General features: G+C 45.8%; 2 protein-coding genes across 5 annotated transcripts in view; one reads left to right on the forward strand and one right to left on the reverse strand.

Annotated features, from left to right (window-relative positions):
- Lrrc2 (leucine rich repeat containing 2) overlaps window positions 1–17,567 on the forward strand; it is a 34,237-nt gene extending 16,670 nt beyond the window's left edge. For both annotated transcript variants that reach the window (XM_052722247.1, XM_052722256.1), the window contains exons 5-9: window positions 2,964–3,100; window positions 7,824–7,969; window positions 11,125–11,280; window positions 12,702–12,838; window positions 15,385–17,567. In XM_052722247.1, coding sequence (XP_052578207.1) covers window positions 2,964–3,100; window positions 7,824–7,969; window positions 11,125–11,280; window positions 12,702–12,838; window positions 15,385–15,434 — 626 coding nt within the window. In that variant the 3' untranslated portion in view covers window positions 15,435–17,567. The remainder of the gene's footprint in view (window positions 1–2,963; window positions 3,101–7,823; window positions 7,970–11,124; window positions 11,281–12,701; window positions 12,839–15,384) is intronic.
- Window positions 17,568–17,682: 115 nt separating this feature from the next.
- On the reverse strand, window positions 17,683–23,540 carry Rtp3 (receptor transporter protein 3). 3 transcript variants are annotated; one of them, XM_052722223.1, is made up of 4 exons: window positions 23,268–23,540; window positions 22,792–22,911; window positions 22,406–22,599; window positions 17,683–20,099 (listed from the first exon to the last, which is right to left on the reverse strand). In XM_052722223.1, the coding sequence occupies exons 3-4, from the start codon at window positions 22,561–22,563 to the stop codon at window positions 18,833–18,835; spliced, it is 1,425 nt and encodes a 474-aa protein (XP_052578183.1). In that variant the 5' UTR covers window positions 22,564–22,599; window positions 22,792–22,911; window positions 23,268–23,540; the 3' UTR covers window positions 17,683–18,832. The 3 variants fall into 3 exon arrangements, with proteins under 3 accessions (XP_052578183.1, XP_052578190.1, XP_052578176.1); XM_052722230.1 differs by having other exon boundaries at window positions 22,406–22,618; XM_052722216.1 differs by having other exon boundaries at window positions 22,406–22,911.
- Window positions 23,541–27,337: the final 3,797 nt, after the last annotated feature.

Raw genomic sequence — 27,337 nt, forward strand, 5'->3', positions numbered from 1 at the left:
TCCAGCGGGGATATCTGTTGTTTTCTGACTACAGAGGATCCCTGTATGCCTGTGGTACACATACATATATATACAAGTAAAATAAATATTAAAAAAGAATCAGAGTCAGGGCTGGAGAGATGGCGCAGCAGTTAAGAGCACTGGCTGCTCTTCCAGAGGTCCTGGCTTCAATTCCCAGCACCCACATGGTGACTCACAACCATCTGTAACAGGATCTGATGCCCTCTTCTAGCATAAAGGCATATGTTCAGAAAGAGCTCTCGTGTACATAAAATAAATAAATACATCATAAAAAAAGAATCAGAGCTAGAATACAGTATTTTTCAGTCATTTCAATAATTTCCCCTTCTCCTGGATGTGTTCCCATCCTACTTGAGAAAGTCACTTATATACTCTTTGAGAAGCATGACATATCAAGTTGGAAGAATGCAGATATAAAAGATGAATGGTGTATTGCGCGTGGTCTGCAAACAGTTCCCTTCAGTCATTTATCATGCGTATAGAATGTTGTACGTATCTCTGTATCTAGCTCATGCCCTGTTAGAGCCCGCCAGCAAGCAGCACCAGTTAGTTTCTGCTATCCTCGGAGCTGCCCCAACCCTCACAGTCAGGTCCTATGATTCAGCTCCTCCAGGGGTTTGCGTACTGTGGACACCTGGATACAGAAGACGAATCCCCTGTACAGACTCTGTGGTGACTGGGTCACAAATATTTCTACAGCCTCTTGTAATGCCTGTTGGTGGTGCTGTTTGGGAGATGTGGAACCATTAGGAAGTGTGCCGGGGGAAGTATGTCAGTGGGGGTGGGCTTTGAAGGTTTGTAGCCTGTTCTACTTTCTCTGCTTCCTACGGTGGACGGACATGCCGTTAGTCAGCTTCCTGCTTCTGCTCCTGTGTCATGCCTTTTCTGCCATTATGGACTCTTCTTTTGGAACCAAAAACCAAGATAATTTTTTTCCTCTTTCAATTTTTAAACATTTTATTTTATTTTTTTATTTTTTTATTTTTTGGTTTTTCGAGACAGGGTTTCTCTGTGTAGCTTTGCGCCTTTCCTGGAACTCGCTTTGGAGACCAGACTGGCCTCGAACTCACAGAGATCCGCCTGCCTCTGCCTCCCGAGTGCTGGGATTAAAGGCGTGCGCCACCACTGCCCGGCAAACATTTTATTTTTGTATATTGGTGTTTTCCCTGTGTATGTAACGGTGCACCATGTGCATGAAGAGGCCAGAAGAGGGTGTTGGATCCCCTGGAAATGGAGTTACAGTTTGTTATTAGCTGCCCTGTGCATGCTGGGAGTTGAACCTAGGTCCTCTGGAAGAGCAGTCAGTGCTTTTCATTACTGAGCTGTCTCTGCAGCCCCGAACTATCTTCTCTCTCTCTCTCTCTCTCTCTCTCTCTCTCTCTCTCTCTCTCTCTCTCTCTCTCTCTCTCTCTCTCTGATTTGTTTATTGCTGGATGGCGGTGGTGCACACCTTTAATTCCAGCACTTGGGAGGCAGAGCCAGGCAGATTTCTGTGAGTTTGAGGCCAGCCTGGGCTACAGAGTGAGTTCTAGGACAGGCACCAAAAACTAAGCACAGAAACCCTGTCTCAAAAAAGAAAAAACAAGCCGGGCGGTGGTGGCGCACGCCTTTAATCCCAGCACTTGGGAGGCAGAGCCAGGCGGATCTCTGTGAGTTCGAGGCCAGCCTGGTCTCCAAAGCGAGTTCCAGGGGCGCAAAGCTACACAGAGAAACCCTGTCTCGAAAAACCAAAAAAAAAAAAAAAACCAAACCAAAACAAAAAAAGATTTATTTATTATGTATACAATGTTCTGTCTGCATGTGTCCCTGCAGGCCAGAAGAAGACACTAGATCTTATTACAGGTGGTTGTGAGCCACCATGTGGGTGCTGGAAATTGAACCCAAGTCCTCTGGAAGAGCAGTCAGTGCTCATAATCACTGAGCAGTTCCTGCAGCCCTGAACTATCTTCTTTAAGTTGCTTTCGGTCATGATTTTTATTAGAGCAACAGAAAAGTAGCTAATACACATGCTAACTATAGTGTGTATGAGGGAGAAAACAACTAGAGAATCGAAACCAACCAACAAAACCCACGAAACAGCATCAGCACCAAGAGTGAGATGCTCTAACTGAAGACTGACATGCATACAATGAACGGACATTTAATAGAGAATGCTCAAAATACAAACACAAAATTATATGTTATGTCTTCACACTTTCCCCCCCTTTTCTCCCTTTGAATTGCTTTTTGAGACAGGGCCCTTGATGTAGAAGTGTGTGACCTTTCTGCTTGTGTGTTTCAAGTGCTAGAATGCAGGCACTCACTGCCATTTCTGGGATCCCTGTCATTAGGTGAACAGTTCACCCCTGAGATTTTGTTTCTGTTCTGTTTGTTTTGTTTTGTTTTTGAGAAAGAGTCTCACTGTGTAGACCTGGCTGGCCTGGAACTCACAGAGATCTGTAGGCAGAAGTTTCTCCCCTACCTGCCTGTTCCCAAATACCCAACAGCTGCTTCCCAAATAATTGACCTGGAGGCTTAATCTTACTTATAAATGTTCAGCTGGTAGCTCAGGCTTATTATTAACTAGCTCTTATACTTAAATGAACCCATAATTCTTATCTATGTTTAGTCACATGGCTTGGTACCTTATCTTAGTAAGGCATTCTCATCTTGCTTCCTCTGCATCTGACTCCTGACTCTGCCCTTCCTCTTCCCAGAATTCTCCTAGTCTGGTTGCCCCATTTAAGCTTCCTGCCTGGCTACTGGCCAATCAGCATTTTATTAAACCAGTTGGAGTGACAAATCTTTACAGTGTACAAGAGCATTATCCCACAGCAGAGATCTGCCTTTCTCTGCCTTCTGAGCACTGAGATTAAAGGTCTGTGCACCATACCTAGCTTGTTTCTGTTCTTAAAAGGCTTTGAAGGACCTTCCCAATGGAGGTTGACCTTTTGTGTTACCAGGTCGCTTAAAGAACCTGAAAGAACTCAACGTGAGTTTCAACCATCTGAAGAGTATTCCCCCGGAGCTGGGAGACTGTGAGAATCTGGAGAAACTAGACTGCTCTGGGAACCTGGACCTGGTGGAGCTCCCCTTTGAAGTAAGACACACATCTCTGCTCTGTGACTTACTTTTTTTAACTTATGACATGGAGTGTTTTAGACCTCAAGAAAAATTTGCTAAAACCTCTAGGTTGTTTCTTCTCTCTCTTTTTAATTGCTAGGTTGTTCTCAGGCTTTACATGAAAATACAAGAGTTGCCAAACAAGTTTGAACTAGGACAAAATTAGGAAGCTTAGATTATGGAATTTCAAAACTTACTGTAAAATTATAGCATGTATTTACATACAGACAGACACATGGAAAAATAGGACAGAATTGAGATTTCAGAGATAAATCTCCATAATATATGCATATATTTACATATATATTATAATTTTATTGAGAGATAGTATTGCTATGTAGTCCTAGCTGGCCTGAAACTTGCTCTGTACTGGGTTGGCCCTGAACTCACACAGCTCTTCTGTCTCTGCCTCCTGAGTGCTGGGATAAAAGGTGTGTAACACCATGCCCAGTGATATTGTATTTACAATCAGCTGATTTTTCAACAAAATCACCATGGAAATTCAATAGAAAAAGGACAATCAATTCAGTAGAAGGTTTTGGGAAAATGAAAACCCTTGTCTAACTCCATACATATTAAGACATAAATGAAGAATTTGAAAAACACCCTAGATGAAAGAAACCAGATTTAAAAGAGTGTTACATGAAATTTCCAGGAAGAAAAATGTGTAGAGAGACAAAGTAGATTTGAGTTATGGTTCACTGTACATCCATGATGGGGATGTTTTGTGGCATGCAAACTTTACCTTGTTGAAATTTGGGGTATTAAAAGGATTTGCCCAAGTGCAAATGACTGACAGGACCTTGGACTGGGGTGTGAAGGGGTGATGAGCAGGATCAGATACAAAGTGTTCTCTGAAGGATTGTGTAAAGACTACATACAGGACACAGGGCTAAGACAGACAAAGATGACCTAACTTACCTCCACTCTGAACACCTCAGTGAAGCTGGACTTTCTGGACTGGGGGGATTAGAGCATGTACAGATCTGAGTAGGGGAGAGTGGGTCCTGACTGAGCATCATGGCCAAGCACATTCAAGGTGAGATGAGTGTTATCATCCACTATTACCAGACACTGTCCCTCATTTGCTGTGTAACAATCCTTTTCTATAATATAAATATGTATTACTCTCATTTGCTAATAAAAAACTGGCCAATAGCTGGGCAGGAAGAGATTAATCACAAGAGCCAGAATAGGAGAATTCTGGGAAGAGAAAGGGCAGAGCCAGCAAATGCAGAGAAGCAAGATGAGAATATTGTACTGACAAAAGGTACCAAGCCATGTGGCTAAACATAGATAAGAATTATGGGTTAATATAAGTGTAAGAGCTAGTTAGTAATAAGCCTGAGCTATAGACCGAGCATTTATAAATAATATAAACCTCTGTGTGGCAATTTGGGAAGTAGCTGTCAAGTATTTAGGAACAGGCATTTGGGACAGGAAACCTCCGATTACACCCATCCAGGCAGTGTGCCCAGCCGTGTGCAAGGAATAAGAGAGTCCCTTCTAGGATAATTGGTAGCCAGTGCTTTGTGAGAACTTTGCAAGTAGCAACTATCTCTAGCAGAATGCTGTGGTCAGTTTTTTCCATTCCACTTTATCAGACAATCATTTAAAACTACTTTTTCCATGAATATAGAATAAATTTAATGACTATTTGTAGCTTAAGTTTTCCTGCCTTGCCCCCAGTCAGGGCAAATCTCTCTCACCTGCCAGTCCCACAGCCACTCAGACCCGATCAAGTAAACACAGAGACTTATATTGCTTACAAACTGTATGGCCGTGGCAGGCTTCTTGCTAACTTTTCTTACAGCTTAAATTAATACATTTCCATTAATCTATACCTTGCCACGTGGCTCGTGGCTTACCGGCATCTTCACATGCTGTTTCTCATCGTGGCGGCTGGCAGTGTCTCTCTGACTCAGCCTTCCACTTCCCAGCTTTATTCTCCTCCTTGTCCCGCCTACACTTCCTGTCTAGCCAATGGCCAATCAGTGTTTTATTTATTGACTAATCAGCAACACATTTGCCATACAGAACATCCCACAGCAACTATTTCTAAAGTTCATACATCTCTGAAGTCCTGTCTGCAGGACTACCTCAGCCAGTTAGGACCACATGAAAAAAGATTTACCCCTTTATTTCCAGCTTCATCTCAGTGAACAAATAAATCGGGATATGCATTCTAGATAACAGATATCATCCATTAATAGGAATAAAGTGAAATGGAGATACTTTGTTTCATCTTCTTTTAATAGTATTTCTAGGACTAGGGCTGTTGCTTAGTTGGTAGAGTCCTTGTTCAGGATGTGCAAAGCCCTTGGGTAGGTTTGATCCCCAGAACTCCGTGAAAATTGGGTTTGGTGGCACAAGCCAGTAACCTCAGCACCTGGAGGTAGTGGCAGGAGGGTCAGGAAGTTCAAGGGTATCCTATAGCAAATTGGTGGCTCACCTGGGTCACATGAGACCCTGTCTCAAAACAAAACAAAACAAACAAATAAAAATATATGCACTATACAATTTTTATCCTTAGATTAAGGCCTTTGTCTAGCATATTAATATTTTCATAGACTTTATGATAACAGGTTCAAGGTGATTATGTCCAGAAAATATTATGAATTTCATCTTTTTAAAAAAATTATTTTTTTTATGTTGTTTTTATTTTCTTTTTCTGTGCATCTGATTGTTGGCACCCTGAGCCAAACTAATCAGAAGGCTTAGTTTGGATTACAGGCACGCAGCACATCTCTCTGATCATTCCCTGACAGGTGCTGCTTTCACATTCATTTTTCAGAATTCCAGACAAGAATATAATCAGAGTGTGTTCCTTCGGTAGAGTGTATTTGACAACACAAAGATGGGATTCATATTAAGCTAAATATGGGCATAAGCCCAATGCTTTTTCCTTCTGCTGATTGCCACCACCCCTTATTGGTCCAACTAGCCCTGTGTTTCTCACAATTTTTAAATGTCTTTAGGGTATTATTTGTTCTGGGTGTGTGCATACCTGTGTTGGTGCACGTGGAAGTCAGAGGACAGCTCTTGGGAGCTGGTTTTCTTTCCATAGTGTAGGTCCTGGGAATTGAACTCAGATCATCAGGCTTGGCTGCAAATGTTCTTACCCACTGAGCCATCTTGGTGGCATGAAAATGTGCTTGGAGAGACAGCTCTAATTTTACTCATGGACTCTCAAAATAAGTCAGTAAAAAAAGTTAACTTTTTTTATGTTTCATAGTAGCTGCCAAACTTTCATAACCAATTCCAGATATGAAATGTTTGTTCAACTTTATTCAAAATTCATAGATTTGCTTTGAAGTAAAATGTATCTCCTCATGTACTTGACTTGGCACGTTGCAAACAATAACTGTGGATATAAAACCACAGCAGAAGAACCCAATCCTGCTTAGCTACTGGGGCCAGACGAGATGAAGAGATCTTTATCATGTCATGTAAATGTGGGTTTCCTCAAGACTTGTCAAAACTTGTTAATGCAGTCCTTGCCACGCCATACTCTATAAAACTTGAACTTTCTACCTGGGCATAGTGACACACACCTTTAATCCTAGCAGAGGCAGGCTGATCTCCGTGAGTTTGGGGCCAGTCTGGTCTACATAATGAGTTCCAAGACAACCAGGGCTTTGTGGTGAGACCCTGTCTCAAAAAACAGATAAATAAACAAACAGAGCAAAACAAAACAACAACAAAAGACCTGAACTCTCTGTCTTCTGTGACTTTGCATGCACTGTTCCCCACCAGGGAGATCCAAGTCCAATTTTTTGTTCTCCATGAAATCTTTTCGGACCCCTGGCCATTACTCTCTCATACTGCTGGGTAAAATCACCCTTCATTTCCTGCAAGTTGAGACTTGTCGTATGTTCTTACTACATGAGTTGCTTTGTTTATTTATAAAGATAGCAGCTCCTCGAGGGCAGCTATAGCATACTGCAGCATCCCCAGCAGAAAGTACAGTGAATGATACACCATAGGTGCTCCAAAACACATAGTCGGTCTGTTTTTTTTCTTCTTAATCTATTTTTATTTTATGTGCATTGGTGTTTTGCCTGCATGTGTGTCTATGTGAGGGTGTCAGATCTTGGAGTTACAGACAGTTGTGAGCTGCCACGTGGGTGCTAGGAATCGAACCCAGGTCCTCTGGAAGAACAGTCAGTGCTTTTAACCACTGAGCCATCTCTCCAGTCCCTGGGTCTGGTTTTTTATTTTTATTTATTTTTTATTTATACATATATTCATGGATGCTTTGAGGAAGAAATATTATTCTAAATGCTATAAGTTGAACTTAATTCCCATTTCACAAGGCGTATTAGTTGCCTGTCTTGATGCCAGTATACAAGAGCTGACAAGAGCAGCTCCTGGAGTGAGGGGTTTATGTGGCTCACACTCCCAGGGGACTGTCCATCACGGCAGGGAAGTCATGACTGCAGGAGCTTGAGGTAGCCATTCACACTGCGTAGTCAAGAAGCTGAGAGTGATGCACGCTGGTGCTGAGCAGCCTAGGACCCCAGCCTGGGGAATGGTGCCACCCACAGTTAAGGTGGGTCTTCCAAACTGACTGAATCTACACAATCCCTCCCAGACTTGCCCAGAGACTTGTTTCCATGGTGATTCTCAATCCTGTCAAATTAACAATCAGGATTAGCTGTCACAGAGGGTAACTAGAATATCCTCTTATTCCTTTCTAGTTGAGTAATTTGAAGCAAGTGACGTTTGTCGATATCTCAGCAAACAAGTTCTCCAGTGTCCCGATCTGTGTCCTGCGGATGTGCCGTCTACAGTGGTTGGATATCAGCAGCAATAATCTGAGTGACCTGCCACAAGACATAGACAGGTAGCTACTTGCGTCCTAAGGTGAGGTAGATGAGCTAATTACTAACACATTAAGACTGTTAACACTTTAGATGTGCCACACACACAAATATTCTTTGAAACAACTAATTTTCCGGAGTTTGTCTCTAGGAAATGATAGAATAAGACAATTTCCGTTGTGCATCACACATACATGTATGTATGCATTTGAACACGTCTGATTCAGTTATTTATTTATTTATCTACTTATTTTTTATGTAATGACAGATTCTTTGTAGCCCTGGCTGTCCTTGAACCCACTATATAGACCAGGTTGACCTTGAACTCACAGAGATCTGCCTGCCTTTGTCTTCAAGTGCTGGGATTAAAAGTATCCAACACCAAAAATCCAAATTTTTATTACTTTTCATTTATTAATTTAAGGTATATAATCTTTAAACAGAATTGACATGTTAGTTATGTTGCTAAATTGTATCCATGAAGCTATTTCATTTTTAAAAACAATTACCGCCAGGCAGTGGTCACATGTACCTTTAATCCCAGCACTTGAGAGGTGGATCTCTGTGACTTCCAGGCCAGCCTGGTCAACAAAGCAGGTTCTAGGACAGCTAAAACTGTTACATAGAGAAACCCTGTCTCAAAAAAAAAAAAAAAAAAGTTATATAAAAACAATTACTGGGCTGGAGAGATGGCTCTGAGGTTAAGAGCACTGGCTGCTCTTCTAGAGGTCCTGAGTTTGAATCCCAGTACCCACATGGTGGTTCACAATCATTTATAATAAGATCTGGTGTCCTCTTCTGGTGGTCAGGAACACATGCAGACAGAACACTGTATACATAATAAATAAATAAATATTAAAAAAACAAAACAAAAAACCAATTACTATGGGCCAGGGAGATGGCTCAGTGGGGGAGTGTCTGCTGTGCCAGCACGAGGACCTAAGCTGGACCCCTCACAGTCCTGTAATAGTTTGTGTGGCTGCTCCCAGCTGTAACCCTGGTGCATGGGTGGGCAAAGACAGGTGGGTCCCTGGAGTTTGTGGCGGCCAGTCTAGTCAATTGGTAATCACCAGGTTCAGAGAGGGACCCTGCCTCAAAAGACAAGGTGGAGGGGCTGGTGAGATGGCCAGTGGTTAAGACTGAGTACTGCTCTCAGAGGACCAGAGTTCAGTTCCCAGAACCCACATCAGATGGCTCACAACCACCTGTTACTCCAGTTCCCGGGGATCTGACTCGACAGGCACTCGCACTCATGTGTACATACTCACACACAGATACACATAACTATACATAATTTAAAATAAAAAAAATTAAAAGATAAAGTGAAGGGTCTGGGGAGGTAGCTTCACTATTAGGAGCTCTTAATAGCCAGGTGTGGTGGCGCAGACATTTAGTCCCAGCCCTCAGGAGACAGGCAGGCAGATTTCTGTGAGTTCAAGACTAGTCTGATCTTCATTTAGAGTTCCAGGACAGCCAGGATTACATGAGACCTGGTTTCAAAACATGAACACAAAGCAGAAAAGAGCACGTAACTGCTCTTTCAGAAGCCCCGGTTCAGTTCCCAGCACCCACTCTGGAAGGTTCCCAACTGCCTGTAACTGCAGCTCCAGAGCATACAGCACTCCGACCTCTGTGGGCACCTGCACTCATGTACACAGAATTAAAGAATAGAAATAATTCTTAGAAAATAAGGTGGAGGGCAGCAGTGGAAGTGTTATTTATTTACCGGGGCGAGAAAACACGAGGTACAGCGGAACCCACTGTAAGAGTTTTTATTAGGGAAGGGAAGGGTGGAGGCGGGTAGGCCTACCGAAAAGAATGGTGCAGGGGGTAGAGCCTGCTTTTATAGGTCACCTCACACATGCGCATATGGGCTTATGTAGCTACATCACGCATGTGCATAGATTACGTGATCACTCTGTGTGCAGATTACATAGGACATAAGGCCCTGGATTGACTAAGTATTTTGCCTGACTGCTGGCAGTGGGTCATGTGACTCCAGAAGTGGCTAGGAATAATAACAGGAACACTCAGTGTTGACCTTTGACCTCCATATGCTTATGTGCACATGTGAATGTGCCCCTTCATGCATGTGTGTGCATACACAGAAATAAAAATAAAATTAATTTAAAATGTAACCAGTTCTTTAAAAAATAATTATTGCACTGAAACATGTAATGTGAGATAGATTGATTCAGTCATTCATGCCACTGATATTATTAGGCTTCTATACTGGGCCTGGAGAGTGGGCTGGGCTTAATGAATGGCATATAACTTGTGTACTCTTGGAGTCTACACCCTCCCCCGTCCCCACCAGACAGGGCTTCTGTGTAGACCTGGCTGTCCTAGAACTAGTTCTGTAGAGCAGGCTGGCTTTGAACTCACAGAGATCCTCCTACTTCCGCCTCCCAAATGCTGAGATTAAAGGTGTATGCCACCACTGCCTGGCAGAGTCTACACTCTTATTTACAGGGAAGTATAAAAAAACTGTTATGATTCACAGACCGACCTTGGCTTAGGCCTTAGTATGACATTTCTCAGGTGACATTTCTCCACTCTTGGTCCCTGTGATGAATGAATGCCTTCCTGGGCTAAGGAGACCAAATGGGACTTGTTTGTGTTTGAAATGACAGGACTTTTTGAGAGATTTGTGGCATTACGTAAGACTTTGTAAATAAATGAAAAAAATAATCTGGAGGGAGGGTCTAAATGCAGGAGACACTTAGAGGAGTCTGCTGATTTCTGAGGCCCAGTGGGCCGTGTTCTGTATTGTTGCCGAACATGTCTTCAGTGGGTGATTTAGTCAGTAAAGTAAAATCTTCACAGTTATAAGTTATATGCATAATTAAAAAAGTCATAACTCTATTTTTTTTCTTTTTTTTTTTTGGTTTTTCGAGACAGGGTTTCTCTGTGTAGCTTTGCGCCTTTCCTGGGACTCACTTGGTAGCCCAGGCTGGCCTCGAACTCACAGAGATCCTCCTGCCTCTGCCTCCCGAGTGCTGGGATTAAAGGTGCGCGCCACCACCGCCCGGCGATAACTATCTAAATGTGAAGAGAAAGCTTGTGGTTGCACACACGTTTTGGTGGGATGAGCCGAGCAGGCTTTCCCGGCTGGAGCACCGTAGTTCCCTGTAGTTCCCTGTGGAGCCTCTCCTGAGCCCTGGCTTCTCCTCCACAGGCTGGAAGAGCTGCAGGGCTTTCTCCTGTATAAAAACAAGCTGACCTACCTTCCTCAAGCCATGCTCAACCTCAAAAAGCTCACCTTGCTGGTTGTCAGTGGGGATCACCTGGTGGAGCTCCCGACTGCTCTCTGCGATGCCTCTACACCTTTAAAGTGAGTACATAGGAGGGGGAGGGGGAGGGCCCCCAGGACAGGCACCCTTGACGCCCCTGCTTAGGGGATCCTCATACACCTGAGAATCTGACCCGACTCCACTTTCTGCAGGAATTGGGAGGGGGTTGTTTGTTTTTCACATGCCCTGAGTAGTACACATCATTGAATTTCCGGAGCTACAAAAACCACTTGGCAATGGACAGCATGAGGTGGGGACCCTGCTTGGGCGCTCATCTGTCTGTCCTCAGCTGTCACATCCCTGCTGCCTTGGATAGGCCAGACACTCCTGTTCAAGGAGTCCTCTCTGCTTGCCTCATCTTTCTGGCCTCCCTCAGTGAACTCCAAAACAAAGACAACATCCATGGAAGGGGATCTGGGCTCCAGTCTGGGGTGAAGTCTTGCTCACTCCCAAGCAGATAGAAAGATGACGAGGCAGGAGACTGTGCCCTCAGGAACCTTTGCATACGTCTTCATTTATCATTATGAAGAGACCAAAACCAAAATGGTGTGTTGTAAGCAAGATAAAGGAAAAACGGGATTCTGATTGGCTGACTCGGGTCTTTTAATTTCTATTAGACAGGGACTCACGTGACTCAGCCACTATGGAGTTGAGGCTGACTTTGAACGTCTCATTCTCCTGCTTCCACCTTCTGAGAATTGGGATTGCAGGCGGGCACAGTTTATGTGGTGCTAGGGATGAAAACCGGGGCTTTGTGCTCACTGTGCCAACTGAGCTCCACCCCCGGGTTATTGATTAAAGAAAAATAATGATAGACTGCGTGTGGCTCAGTGCTGGAATGGAAAAAGGAAAGAATGAGCAGATAGGCCAATTAAAGAAAGCACTGCTTTGGAAAAAAAGTCTTCACACTCTTTAAATGTTGATAAAAAAGAAATCAGAGTGGCTATATATATATATATATATGTATATATGTGTGTATGTATATATATATATATATATATATATATATATATATATATTCTTTCTTCCTTCCTTCCTTCTTTCCTTTCCTTTTTTTTTTTGAGACAGGGCCTCTCTCCATAGCCCTGGCTGTCCTAGAACTCACCATGTAGACCAGGCTAGCCTCAAACTCTCAGAGATCCACCTCCTTCTGCCTCCTATATTCTTAATTTTTTAAAAAAAAGATGTATTTATTTTATTTTATGTGTATGAGTGTTTTGCTTGCCTGCATGCATGCATGTATACTACACCCTCATTGATCAGAAGAAGGCTTGGATCCCCTGTAACTGGAGTTACAGATGGTTTTGAGCCAGCTTGTAGGTGCTGGGAATCAAACCCTGGTCCTCTGGAAGAACAGCCAGTGCTTTTGACTGCTGAGCCATCTCTCCAGCACACTGAAGAGGAGTTTTGCAATTGAACATTCACAGTAAACACGAGCTGCTTCCCATACTTTCTCCAACAGATTTGTAAGCCTTATGGACAATCCTATAGATAAGACCCAGTGTCAAGACAGCGATGAAATAGTAGAAAGTGAACAGGACCGTCAGCATTTTGACAAAGAGTTTATGAAAGCATATATTGAAGATCTTAAAGAAAGAGGTGAGTTGGGAATATTTAAAACCATCCAAAATTATTATATAAACTGCACCTGCTCATGAAATACACACATCAATGTAAGTCAAATTGACAAAAAACATTATTTGTGACTATTTGTGAAGCAATAATGCATTATCTTAGAACATGAGTTTTTTTCCTCTCATTTTTCTTAGTTCTTTGGGAATTTCATATAATGTGTTTTGTTCATATTCACACACACACACACACACACACACACACACACACACACACACACACCTGTTTCACTCCTGGTCCACTCAGTTTCCCTACCCACTTTAGTTTTCCTCTCTCTGTTAGAAAACCACTCAGTTGTAGTTGTTGTTGCCCATACACTCCAGGCTGTGTGGCCCACTCTGCAGGGGCTGCACCCTGAGGAGAACCGACTCTCCCTTTCCCAGGAGCTCCTAGTCACCCCTTAGCCTGTGTCCAGGCGTGGGCCTGCGTGCCCGCCTCCTGTGTCCAGGCGTGGGCCTGTGTGCCCGCCTCCTGGGTCCAGGCTGGGATTGTGTCTGCCTTGATCTTGCACAGGTCTCCTGCATGAAACATGAGATTTTCCTAGAATATTTCATGCTTGCTACATGTATCAACTGTATGACAGAACACAGAGGCTGAGAAACACACAATTAAAATGTGGAGGTTGTAATACTAACTATGTAACCTTTAAATCACAAAAAAAATACTACTTTGTGTGTGTGTGTACCTGATGTGGGGGGCGGGGCTTGTGTGCTTAGGTGTGCATGTGGAGATCAGGAGACAGCCTTACGGAGTCCATTCTCTCCTGCCTCTGTGTGTTTCAGGAATCAAACTCAGACCACCTCATCTGCATATTGGAATACTTTTTTTTTTTTTTTTTTTTTTTTTTTTTTTGGTTTTTCGAGACAGGGTTTCTCTGTGTAGCTTTGCGCCTTTCCTGGAACTCGCTTTGGAGACCAGGCTGGCCTCGAACTCACAGAGATCCGCCTGGCTCTGCCTCCCGAGTGCTGGGATTAAAGGCGTGCGCCACCACCGCCCGGCTTTATTGGAATATTTTTATCCAATGAGCCATCCTGCCTCCTAGTAAATGATCTTTAAGTTAATTATGTTGACAAAATAGTATTCTATGATATTAATATGATAATAAGATTCCATTTCAAAAATTGATTTAAAAATCTGAAAACTTTTAGGTACTGGAGAGATGGCTCAGAGGTTAAGAGCACTGGCTACCCTTTCAGAGGTCTTGAGTTCAATTCTCAGCAACCACATGGTGGCTCATAGCCATCTATAGTGAGATCTGGTGCCCTCTTCTGGTGTGCAGGCATACATGTAGGCAGAACACTGTATACATAATAAATAAATCTTTAAAAAAATTTTTTTGAAAACGTCAACTCATCCAAACAAAATACCTGTATAAATATCACAATTAAAGGAGAACATAGTTGGCCAACCAGGGGATGGTTCACTTAGGTTTGTTTTTCCACAGAATGTTGGTATCCTGAGGAATGTAGGTGGATGGATAATTCAGGAAAGGCTGGGAAGGGTTTTGTTTCGTGGGTTCAAACTCAAGGTCTTGTGTATGATAGACAAGTTCTCTACCATTGTGCTCCACCCACAGTCCCCAACTTGACTACTTCTTATGGTTGGCATAGGCCATCTGTAGATGCAGCTTGGCTATAAAGGGACAGACTGGACCCTAAACACTTGGAGGAGCAAGGCTAAGTTTATTTAGCAAGAGCATGCTTGGTTTAGAAATATCCCTGATCCGGCTGGAGAGATGGCTCAGCAGTTAAGAGCACTGGCTGCTCTTCCAGAGGACCCAGGTTCAATTCCAGCACTCACATGGCAGCTCACAACTGTCTGTAACTTCAGTTCCAGGGGATCTGACACCTTCACACCAATGCACATAAAATAAATTTAAATAAATTATTTGAAAAAAAAAAAAAGAAAGAAATAGCCCCGGTCTCTTATAAACTGTATTGTTTCCCACCTGCTGTCTTCAGCCCCATGTCCTTTACCATCGATCTCATCAGCTTTTATTATTATATGGTCATACAGTTTCCAGAGCTTAGAGGGAGCTGTGTGAGATGGTTGGAAAGATTGTAAAAGAAAGAGAATGAGTATTAGCATCTTAGATCTAAATGCTTCTAAACTTGGCTACCCACTGGTGATGCCTCACACACTCCCTCTATACTTAAAATATGAAGCGTCAATACTTTGTGTATTGATGCAAGCCACTACATTATGATTATATTTCATAATAAGACTGAATTAATAAGGGGCTGGAGATATGGGTCAGGGGTTAAGAGCACTGGCTGCTCTTCTAGAGGACCCTGGTTTATTTCCCAGCACCCACACGGCAGCTCACAACTGACTTCACTGTAACTCCAGTCCCAGGGACTCAGACACTCGCTTCTGACCTCCAGGAACACAGGGTATGTACGTGGTGCACATACATACATACATACATGCTGACAAACACACACAAACACATAAAATAAATTGAATAATTAAAAGGAGTGAATAGCTAAGTATATATTTTTTCTTTATTGCAGAAGCTGTTCCCAGTTATACCACTAAAGTGTCGTTTAGCCTTCAACTTTGACTTGACCCACCAGAAGACCACAAAATCTTGCTGCCTTGTGCTCCACATCTTTGTATATGTGTTACATCTTATAGGAATTGTGGCTTGTGCTTAAGGACAAAGTCTAGAAACTACATCACTGTTAAGAAAATAATTTTCAAATTTCAAATATGGGAAGACTGATGAATTTGCTTATGTAATAATATTAATAGACTAATTGTTCTAAGGAATGCACATTTAATATTTTAGGAAATACATTGTTTAAAAAATGTAGCATATAGAACAAGTTTTGCAATTGGATGCATTATTTTCAGGACTCAAGGGCTAGAGGGTTGTAAATGAAAGAGAATTTATCACCTTGAAAATGTTTTAGTATACTGTTTATTTTTAATGAGAATAATGCTCCTTGAGCTTAAACGAGTTACTATTTCCACATTTTAAATTTATTTTGGCAAGTACATTTAAAATTGTATTTTAACTCTCAGGAGAGACTGAAGGTGTAATTTGGGTCTTGAGGGTGGAGAGAAGGGCTGGTGTGTGGAGTACATTGGGCACTGGATGCTCAAATGGCGTGGGCCTAGGGAGGTCTGAACGGTGTGCTTGGGGAGCATCCTGCCCTGACTGGTTACCTGGTAGAGCTGGGACATCACAACAAAAACCAGAGGCAATGCCCTCAAGGCTCCTTCCTGTAGGTGGCCCGGTGAGTGAGGAGTCCACACTGATGACCCCTAGAAGGGCTTCTATGGGAACCATAGGAGGGCTCTGCCCACTGGAGTGCAGCTGTGGGCGAGCAGGAGCCGCTGGGATGTAGTTTGCATTGGTGAAGGCAGGGCTCGCTTTTGGGCTCTGTGCTCTTGTATCACATTATACCCCTGGAAGAATTGTATAAAGCTTCTATTTTTATACCAGTGTCTTAGATTAAAACAGACAGGAGGTGGCTGGTTGTCTTGAAGACAGGAGGAAAAATGCACATGGATCACTTGTTTGTATGTGTGGACTCCTCCCTGGGGTAGTCCAGGGCGGCCGCTACAGCCTTTGCTTGCAGTGGGGGAAGCACTCTGTATCTGTGTCGTTAGACGCCATACTATCCAGGCACGGAACACTTGCTGTCTGATGACCCTGGAAAACTAAATTTTAAATGCAGTGTACTTCAATAGCCGCTGTGGCTACCATACTGTACGGCAAGGCCTAACCTGTTGGCTTGGGGTAGGAAGAGGTTATCTGTGATTTAAAAAAAAGGGGGGGGGATTTTTACTTTTTCTTACCTGAAGAACTGATTTGCTCTCAGAATCATATAATTTAAAAAGGTTACCACATACACAATTAATTAAAACAAAACTAAACTAAAAACCTAAAACAAAAGGTTAGTAGGGCTGGGAGATGACTCAGCTGTTGAAGTTGTTGCTGCCCAGCTCTAAGGACCAGCGGAAGGCTGATGAGAAACCCATGGCAATGTCAAGTGGGCATGGTGGCCCACCTGTAACTCCAGTCCTGGGAAATGGAAACAGGATGTGTTCAGAGCAAACTGGCTAGGTAGCCAAGCCCACCGGAAGCTTTTGTTTCGAATAGGAGACCCTGGCTCAGTAAATAAAGTGGAAAGATGATAGATGATTCAAACTCAGGCCTCTCCGTGTGCACGTGCATGCACACACAAAACACACACACACACACACCCTACACACATGCAAAACTATGTAACGCATACATAAACACTCACAGGAAACGGAAAGAAGACAGGTTAAAATCAGCGTCTTGATATTTTGCCTGTGTCAGTAGTTTGAATTAAGTCCAAACATTTTTATCCTTCATAGATATAAAACAGGTAGCATCCTCCAGTCATAGGGAGATGTCTCAGTAGAGGGTTCCTTCAACAAAAAGCAAACAGTGAGACGTGGGCTAAGAGGTGCAGAGTCGGAAGATGAGGACTACTTTAAACTTCATGCCTTTCTTCTCAACACTTAAAAATGTTTCAAGTTGATGAGTTGCCCTACTTGAATGACTTCAGAATTTTATTTCATACTCAAATACGTGTTTTATATCAAGATATGAAAATTGTATGTGAAAAGACGGAAGTGTAGAATTTTACACAAATAGACTGTTCATAATTTATGTAAGTTTTATTTAAATAAAGCCAGCCTTTTGTGTAAAATCCTTGTCCCGGGTGTGTGCGGGTTTGTGCGGAGCCCAGGTTGACACGGGGTACCTTCCTCACTTTATCACCGTGTCGTTGGTTATTGTTACTGCGGAGGCAGTGTGTCTCACTGAGCCTGTAGATTGTTCTTTTGGCTACACTGGCTGGCCAGTAACTCCCTCCCTGAAGCTGTCTGTCTCAGCTCCCCAGCGCTGGAGGGATGACAGGACTCCACACCCTGCTTTTCCCCGGTGCTGCCGAGCTGAACTCAGGTCCTTGCACTTTCTGAGGCATCTCCCAAACTCCCTAACTGAACTTGAAAAGGCATCTCTCTTCCCAGTATCTTTTCCCCATCACAGAGTAGCTGCACGCACCTCCATGGAGACCATTGTTTGAGAAGCCAGTTTACTGCTTCCATCTCACACCAGACCGACAGTGGAGGGCCTGAGCAAAACTTGCTGAGGAGATCACAGGTTCAAGACTTCCAAATGGTTCTGAGTCCTCAACACTTCAGACTCTGTTCCTTCATGATAGGTCAAAACCGTGTATTCTTTTAAATGCATTCAGGTGAGAGTCGTAAGAAAATTAACTGCTGAGCATCGTAGTTCATATCTGAGATTCAAGCAGTTGAGAGGCTGAGGCAGGAGGATTGATGGGACCGTGAGACTATATGATCAATCCACATGAGTCTATTAAATGGGTAACAGAATTTACTAAGAGATAAATTGAGGAAATACACTTACAAATACAGAATGGAGTAGATAGCTAAAGTTGTCTGATCTGGCCTGGAGCGAATCCACCTCGCAGGCAGGAGCAGGGAGAAGGGGCATGTGACCCTTTTCATGGCTCCTTGGGGCCCTATAGCCCAAGGTCATGGGCAGAGCAAATACCACCAGATTAGCCTAAATTACCTAGTGAGTTTCAGACCAACTTTGGCTGCATCACGAGATCTCAAACCTACCTTAACTCACCCCCATGGGAAAAAAAGTAAAGAAAAGAAAATTCGCCATCTTAAGATGAACAAATTCAGTCGCTTTTTTGTGCGCTGACGGAGTTGAGAGACTGTTGCCATCTCCTCAAATTCCCAAACATTTTCATCACCCTCTTCCTCACAAGACCCACATTGGTTAAACGGTGGCTTTATACTTTTCCCTTCCTCCAGTCCTGGTAGCCACCTCTGGATTCCACTACTAATTTTATTGACATTTCATATAAAGGGGTTACACAATGGGTGACTTTTTGGGGATGTTGTGATTTTTTTTCCCATTCAGCATTCTTTTTTCAAGACTCATATACCATATTTTATGCAAAGTGTCCCAATAATAGCAACAGTGAATAGGAAGACCCAAAACTGACACGGTTTACGTGACATGCAATTATAAAGGCCCCTGCAGCAGGCCCTGCCACACTCGCAGAAGCCCTCGCAGCAGGCCCCACAGCAAGATTCACAGCAAGATTCACTTAGTGGATGGATATGGCTGCTTCTCTCCACCTGGCAGGCGGTGTTTGCTGGTGGCCTCCAAGAATCGGGCACAACATAGGAGCGAGTGGGTGGGACAAATAAGGAGGAAGTGGGTGGGACAAATAAGGAGGAAGTGGGTGGGACAAATGAGGAAGTGGGTGGGACAAATGAGGAGGAAGTGGGTGGGACAAATGAGGAGGAAGTAGGTGGGACAAATGAGGAGGAAGTGGGTGGGACAAATGAGGAGTGAGTGGGTGGGACAAATGAGGAGGAAGTGGGTGGGACAAATGAGGAGGAAGTGGGTGGGACAAATGAGGAGGAAGTGGGTGGGACAAATGAGGAGGAAGTGGGTGGGACAAATGAGGAGCGAGTGGGTGGGACAAATGAGGAGGATGGGGGCAATGCCTTTGGGGTCTTGGACCTGGTCTTCTTTCCTGCATCTGCTGCTCTGCTGCTCTTGATGGGAGAAGGCATTTGAGTGACACGTGTTGGGGTAGGTGAGCTTACCCGTGACAGCTGTTGGGTTGTCAATATTGTAGTTGATGGGTGTGAGGTGTGGCTAACCTTGAGGGCAGCTTTGGTAGGGTTACTGGCTTTGGGGTCCACTTTTGATGCTTGGGGCTTTTCCACTTTAGAGGAGGTCAGTGAGCGGGGGTCGTTGCTGTAAATGGCCGTGACCTTAGGCTCCCTAGTTGTCTTAGACGGGGTGGGAGATAATGGGCGCGCTGGTGGTTTTGAGGCTAGGCCTAAGCCACTCTGAGCACAAAAGCCCTGCAGACATGCCTCACAGTTGTTGCTGTCATGTGGTCCTTCAAGACTGGTGTCTCCAAGCAAAGGAATCTCATCCATTTGCTTAAACCCTTCTCCATAGCACTTCTTCAGAATTCTGAAGAGCAGGTTGTTCAGGATCCTTGAGATGTTGTCCCAAGTGAACTCTGGAGCTGCAAACGGAGGCTCAGGGCACTTGTTACATCTCTGAGCGAAGACCCTCATCTTCACCTGGCCCTGGCCCTTCCTCTCACACCAGTGCATGTGGAAGATTGTCAGGACGCAGCCAGAGGCCCAGCTGCGAGAGCAGCAGGAACAGTGGAACCTGTGGAGAAGAGGCCAGAGTTCCAGCCGAGCTGTGGGCAGCGGCCAGAGGGCGAAAGGAGTTTCTCACAGCAGTGAGAGACGTGAACCAGCCCCTCCTTCTCATCTCCACCAGTGTCACCAACATGCCCTGTGACCAAATCAGATGCTTACTGTGCAAACAGCTCGTCACAGGCCATCTGACTCAGAAGGGGCCTAGGACATTTTCTAAGTCCGGTGTGTACATGGCAGAGGTAAGGTAAGGCACACAGCAGGACTTCATCACCCCCCAGGACTTGGGGCTCGAGAGGCAGGACGGGAGCTCTGGTATCTGAGCCCTAAGCCAGTGTTTCTTCAAACACTGGCGTAAATGTGTTCAAGGCTAAACCTGCAACAGCCCCGCCCCTCCCCAAGGACCCTGTGCTGAAATCAACAAGTGGATATAAGTGGGTGCTGGGTAAGTTGCCAACACAGATCAGGAGAGAGCTGCAGTCTCCTGCCTCAGAGACATCTTGCCTGCTTTTGTTACTCAGGCCCCATGATTTGTGGAATCCCCAGAGATGATGGCCTTCAGCTCTCTCTTCTTTTGTGGTTCCCTCCTCCAACTTATTCTTTTTCTTACACACTCCAGAGAATTTTACATTATTTCTGAGTGCTTGCCTCCAATAGGGTGCAGAATGACACCCCGTCTCAGCAGAGAGAGCAGTTTCTCGAAGATATTTGCACAAGTATCTGTTAGGAACAGTGACGAAAAAAACGGAGGCAGCCTGTGCTTCCTAGAACAGGAATTGTGCAAAGCCAGAAGATGCCAGTGTGGCAGAGACATTTATTGCTCATCAAATACCCCAGGAACTTGCTCTTGATTCAGTCAGGTTGGGGCCATAGCGGTTGAGCCTAACTTTGCTTGAGACGGGCATCTGCAGTCTGAGGTGGGGAGTTGGAGGAGCCTGGGCAGAGTGAGGTCTAGGTGCAGACACTTGGACTTTGTGCATGTTAAGTAAATGCACCTGGAGCTACAGCCCCAGGGCCCTCTTTTCTATGCTTTGATCTTAGCCTGCCCTCTAAGGGCAAATGTGGAAATGAACCGAGGGGAGGAGAGGCTGAGAAGCCAGCTCTGAGTCCCATAGAATGCATTGGCCGGAAAATCTCCCTCAGTTTTGCACTGAGCTGCCCTGAGCTGCCCTGAACTGCACTGAGCGGTCCTGAGCTGCACTGAGCGGTCCTGAGCTGCACTGAGCTGCCCTGAGCTGCCTTGAGCTGCACTGAGCGGTCCTGAGCTGCCATGAGCTGCACTGAGCGGTCCTGAGCTGCACTGAGCTGCCACCCACGTGGCCTGGTCTCATCACTCTAGCTCCACTGTGTGCCAAGCCAGAGTTCCAGCTTCTCAAATAAACAAACTACGGTTTTTCTTTCTCTGGAGCTTCCCAAGTTAGCTACTGCCTGGGAAAGGTCCAGTCCCCTCACAGAGGTCAGCTGGCATGTAGAGTCCCAGGACTCTACCATCCTATCTCCACTCCTAGGCCTTGGGGCACCCACTTTCCCTGGAAAAGAGAGGGTAAAATGTTGGGTGGTGTGGGACGTTTACCCACCACCCCCACAGTTCCCCAGAGTTTTCTTGAGTGCGAGCAGCAGAAAATATTAGAAGGATTTATTGCGGAGAATATCGCGGAGATAAACAGATAGAAAATAAAGGATAGCCTCGAGAGGGCCTGGAACCTTTTCCAACGGCCCCGACTGTCTCTGCCCCAGGGTTTTTATAGAGACGCCAAGGGGCGGAGCAAAAGACCTCCTCCCCCAGCACAGCCAAGTGCAGACCATCCCAGACACCTGCACTCAGGCCCGTGGTCTAATCATCCTCTATGCGGACATGCTGGGTAAAGCCATGAGGAACCCGAGAACGGGCTCCCACAGGGTGGCCTCTGAAAGTCCTATATAAGAAAGAATCTATGGGCTCATAGTAGAGAGGGACACAATCGCTGTGAGTTGCTTTGGGCCACGCACCTGCGGGCTGTCCCGAACTGTAACCCTGTCTCTCCCCAGGGGCTCCAGGAAGAGGGAGTCTTTCAAGGCAGGGAGCAAATGCAGAGCCCCTGGAGTAAATGAGCTCTCCCTCCCCCAACTCCCCTTCCTCACTGTCCCACTTCCCAGCCTGAATTCTTAGTGTCTAGGCCTGGCGCTGTTTTCAGTTCATGGTGGTGGGGCGGGGGTCCCCAGTCTCTACTGAAGCTGGAATTCCTTCCTGTGTTCCTCATTGTGCAAGCCTGGACAGAGGAGAAAAGTGAGAAACAAGCAAGGACCTCTGGCATGAGACCATTGTACCCCTCTCACCTGGCAAAGGCCTTTTGCTGGTATTGCATCCATCCTGGCTTCAGAACATCAGGAAGAAGGCCCTTGTCTTGTGTGAGGGTCCATTTGTGCCATGGTTTCACTTCTTGAATCAGCTCCTGGAAAACTTGTTGCCATAATTCTATGTCTTCTTCCATCATGGCTACAGTGCTGTGCCTAGGCTGGGGTAGGGCTTCCTGAGTGAGAGCAGGGTTCCTGAGTGAGAGCAGGGCTCCTGAGTGAGAGCAGGGGCTCCTGGGCTAGGTAGGGTCTCTTGGGCCTGGGCAGAGTTTCCTGGGTAGGGGTAGGGTCTCCTGGGCTGGGGTAGGGTCTCCTGGGTGTCCCAGGGTCTTCTGGGTGGGGGCAGAGTTTCCTGGGCCCGGACAGACCTGTGGCAGGAGGTAAGGTTGTCCACTTCAGAGAGTGAGGGCTTAGGCTGGCAATTCCGAAGGCTTGAATTGGAACTGTGGTTCAGCTCCCTCTGTCCCAGGGACAAAGGTCAGTTGAATCTGTTCCCAAGTTAAGAGGACAGCAGTTGACACCAAAAGAAATCACACAACTCTTTGATTTTCGTGTCTCAATATACTAGTTGGAGTCCAAATCAGGAAGGAGCTGCCTCTGGCACAGAACTCCCAGAACGGTGGAAACCACACTTGCCTTTGCCCGTTCTAACGTATGAAAATCTTTATCCATTGGGCCGCTGGACTCCTACTTGGGGCAAAATGGGCTCCCTGGGATTCCCACAGCCTGTGAAGTCCTTAGTCATATCTAGTTCCTCAGGAGGATGGTGAGCTGCAGACACCCAGCTGTCCCTGTCTACCAAGCATAGCCTGAGCAGAGGTCTCAGGCCCGATTCTCCACTTACCAGAAATCAAAGTTGGTACAGTGTGTGTGCCCAGGAGGTTAGGTGAAGTGTCCCTAGGTGGGTGGGAGGCTGCTGGCCCAAGACCAAGAGGGATCCATCGCCTTCCTCCACGAGAAGCTTCGCTATTGCCCCAGACTGAGGAAGGGAAGGAGAGCCAGGCAGAGGCCGGCAGCGTTGGAGCAGATAGCACTGAGAAGAGGCGGACAAGATTCCGAGTGTCTACACCAGAAGGCTCCATCCACACATAGGTGGGTCTTCCTACCACCCAGCTGGATGTTGACCTATCACCCTGGCTATTTCCCAGCCTGGAAGCTCCTCAGCCCAGAAGAAGGGAAGGAAGCAAGGGGAGGGGCTTCCTGTGACGTTTGGAAACCAAGCTGGGGTGGGGGTGGGGGTTCCCTCCACTGTCTCAGCCCAAGATCACAACAATCTCCCGTCCAGACGCTGATCGCAGATCACAGTGGGCCCATTCCTTCCCGCGCCCATTTAGTTTCTCAATGTTATTTGCTCAGTTATAAATTAACTACATTTGGGGAGGTGGTTCAGCTTCTTTTTTCTTTTTTCTTTTTCTTTCTTTTTGTCTTTTCTCCTTTCAACCTCTTTCAGTCTGTTGTGTCCACCGGCTGCTGGCTTACTCCAGCTTTCCATGAGTAGAACTTCTCTATTTGTAGTCAGTGGTGCCATGTTCTTCCCACGTTTGGGCTCTTTCGTAGGGCTTCACCTTGTAAGACAGACCCCAGGGCTGGTGCTGACGTGTTCCTGAGAGAAAGAAGGCCTCGGTGTTTCTAATATAGAAAATACAAGCGTTAGGGAGCTTTGTTCAGGTCCCAGTTACCCAGTGTTGTGGGCCGTGGGCTCAATGTTAAGAAGTCAGCAGCTGCATACAGAAATAGGGCAGCTTTAAACAAAGAGGGCACAGGGGCTCATGTTGATCACGTGACTGAAATGTGATTGCAAGAACCTAATGGCAGTCCCCTTAGGAACAATGACTTTGTATTCAAGACAACATTTGGGACCGCCCGCCGAGAGCAGTGAGAACACACTGTGCTCTCTTTGGTCCACCTCGTGGCTGGCCTTCTCTCTTGCGTTCTATAGGAGAGCTGAGTTGGGGGAGCTAAGTCTCTGCCTTCAGAAAGTTACTAACGCCTAGTACGATTAGCCAGCAATCCTACATCCTGCAGGGTTCCCAGGCCCTCTGTGTCTTCTAGTTCTGTCCCCCAAGATCAAAGTCCAAAGCCCCCCTCTCTCTCATCAACCGGTGTGGGTCTTCTCCAAGTGGGTTGAATTGTGACAGCCTGAATGAGGCGTCTATTTGTGGATGTGTGTGGAAATCCTGGTGTTTTCAGATGTGATAAAGGACCTGAGAAAAGACCTGCTTTGGAAGATTTAAAGTTTCTGTGACCACCAGGGTACAACACAGAAGCCAGGCAACCGGCCGAGCTGCTTGTCACTCAACCCGACCAAGAGAAGGATGGTAGGTGAGCCCACACAGGGCGTCCAGGGACAAGGGACAGCTAAGTGTAGCTGTAGGGCACAGCTTCGGTGTGACACTGGCGTGAGGGTCCCCAGGCTTGCATTAGCCTCTCCTGGGAAAACGAGGTCACCCCAGCTAGGGCAACAGTCGCAGACCAAAGCAACCCTATGGTGGTATTTTATTTGTGATTTTGAAATGTGATTTTAATTGTATGTTAATAAATAAAGTTGCCCGGGGGTCAGAGCTATTAGAGCCATAGCAAGAGCGTGGTGGTGGTGGTGGTGGTGGTGGTGGTGGTGGTGGTGGCGGCGGCGGCGGCGGCGGCGGCGGCGGCGGCGGCGGCGGCACACGCCTTTAATCCCAGCACTTGGTAGACAGAGCTAGGTAGATCTCTGTGTGTAAAAGGATACAGCCAGCATTGGAGACACACGCCTTTAATCTCAATCCCACCATAGAAGACCTGGAAGTCTCTACAGACAGGCAGTGACGAGGCAGTCATGTGTTTGGGTTTACAACCAATGAGAAGGCAGAATAGAAAGGTTATAAAGACAGAGACACAGGAAGTAGCTCCTTTTCGGAGAGCTCTCTTGGCTGAAGAGGATCCCTGAAGCAGGAAGGGTAAGGCTCTTAGTTCTGACCTCTTGGCTTTCTTCTCTGAATCGGCTCTGTGTTTCTTATTTAATAAAATGGTTGGTTACATCTACACAACCCTTTCACCCGAGCTGGTGAGCCGGGGGTCTATGGGGATTACTTAGGAACACGGGTGAGGGATTGCTGGACAGTCACTGCAAAGTCTGACCCCAGCGTGGGGGACAAGTTCCCCCTAGCTGTACAGATGGCACTCCCCCTTCGGTTCACTTTCCATCGCCTCTATACTGTGACACCTCCTGAGATCGTGTATAGTTGGGGTGGAATTATGTATGGCTGGGAGGGGATCCAGGAGGGAGAGGCTGGAATCTCAGTCGAGGGTCTAAGGACCTAGTATCCCTAGTATGAGGGAATGTCAGTCACAGTTACTCTGATTAATGGCAATGGATGTTACACTCGGAAATCGGGGTTTCTTTTTTTGTTGTTGTTGTTTTGTTTTGTTTTTTGAGACAAGGTTTCTCTGTGTAACAGTCCTGGCTGTCCTTGTAGTCACTCTGTAGACCAGGCTGGCCTTGAACTCACTGAGATCCACCTGCCTCTGCCTGCTGAGTGCTGGGATTAAAGGTGTGTGCCACCACTGCTCGGTGGAAATTGGGGTTTCTACAGCACTAGTCTGTTTAGGGTTCTCACGGATAGGCTCATTTGAATAAATTCGAGGGTTCTGGAGCATCAGGGCTATCCCTCAGCTGTCCTTAATTGTCTTGCATTGGGGCTTGAGGCTGTTGGGGCAGATAGACAGTGGTTCACAAGGTGATGAAGAACGGTTGGAGCATAGACATGACCAGCTGTTGAAGAAGGAACACTGGGCAGGCCCTCGGCTGGTCAAAGCTAGGTCAAAACACATTAAGCAAAATTGTATTACAAGATGATTCTGATGCCAGGTCAAAAGTCCAAGAGCAGGCATCTTTACAGTGGGGAGGCAGAGGGAGGCGTGGCGCTGATGCGTAGGCAGGCCATTTAGAGACAGAAACAGAGAGCAGAGCAAAGGAGTGCCTGGAACCTGAGGAAGTAAAGTGTCTCCCTAGGGCCTCTGGAGGGACAGAAGGACTGCAGACAGCTTGATCTTGAACTTCCGGCTTCCAGAACCGTAAGATTAAATTCTTATTGTCTTAAATCACCCAGTTTGTGGCCTAATTGTGGCAGGAGACAGGAGCGACAGATATGGGCTCTTGTATTCAGTTTTATACGGACACATTTGTATTTCACACTGTCAAGGAATCTGCACATATGCACGCAGATGGCTCAGCACGGACACCTGCCCAAGATTTGTTTGTTCTGAGTTAACCTTTGGCTTGGACTGTACTTCAAGAAGAATGCAGGGAGTACATGAACACCAGCTTCACAGAGAGACACAGTGATGAGGGAGATGTGTGGGGGCCACAGGGAGCTGAGGAGACCAGAGCCTCAGAGCTCAGAGCCAGGTGAGCCCTGAGCAGAGGATGAAGACGACACTGTAGAAACGATTTTGTTGCCATTGGCTGTCAACTCTGTTACCCGGAGATGAGGCCTCAAGCAGGAGCACTGTGGGACGTCTTTCTGAAGGCTGTGAATAGGTGTTGCTCTGACTGGTTGATAAATAAAGCTGTTTGGCCAATGGTGAGGCAGAATAAGGTTAGGTGGTACATTCCAATTGGAGAGAGAGGAAGAGGAAAGGAGACGCGGGAGAGGTGCTGCAATCCGCCGCCAGGAGAAGCAAGATGTGGAAGTACCAGTAAGCCATGAAGTCACGTGGCAACTTATAGATAAATAGAAATGGATTAAGTTATAAGAGCTAGCTAGCGAGAAGCTTGAGCCATAGGCCATCCAGTTTGTAAATAATATAAGCCTCTGTGTGTTTACTTGGGACTAAGCAGCTTTGGGACGTGAGTGGGAGAGATCTGTCCTGACCGCAGGCCGGGTGGGGCACAGGAAAACTTCTGACTACACAGCAGCACTCTTCCTCATACAG

Source organism: Peromyscus californicus, unplaced genomic scaffold (assembly GCF_007827085.1).
Source record: "Peromyscus californicus insignis strain IS unplaced genomic scaffold, ASM782708v3 Scaffold_11__1_contigs__length_118956290, whole genome shotgun sequence".
In the NCBI taxonomy this organism is placed as follows: domain Eukaryota; kingdom Metazoa; phylum Chordata; class Mammalia; order Rodentia; family Cricetidae; genus Peromyscus; species Peromyscus californicus.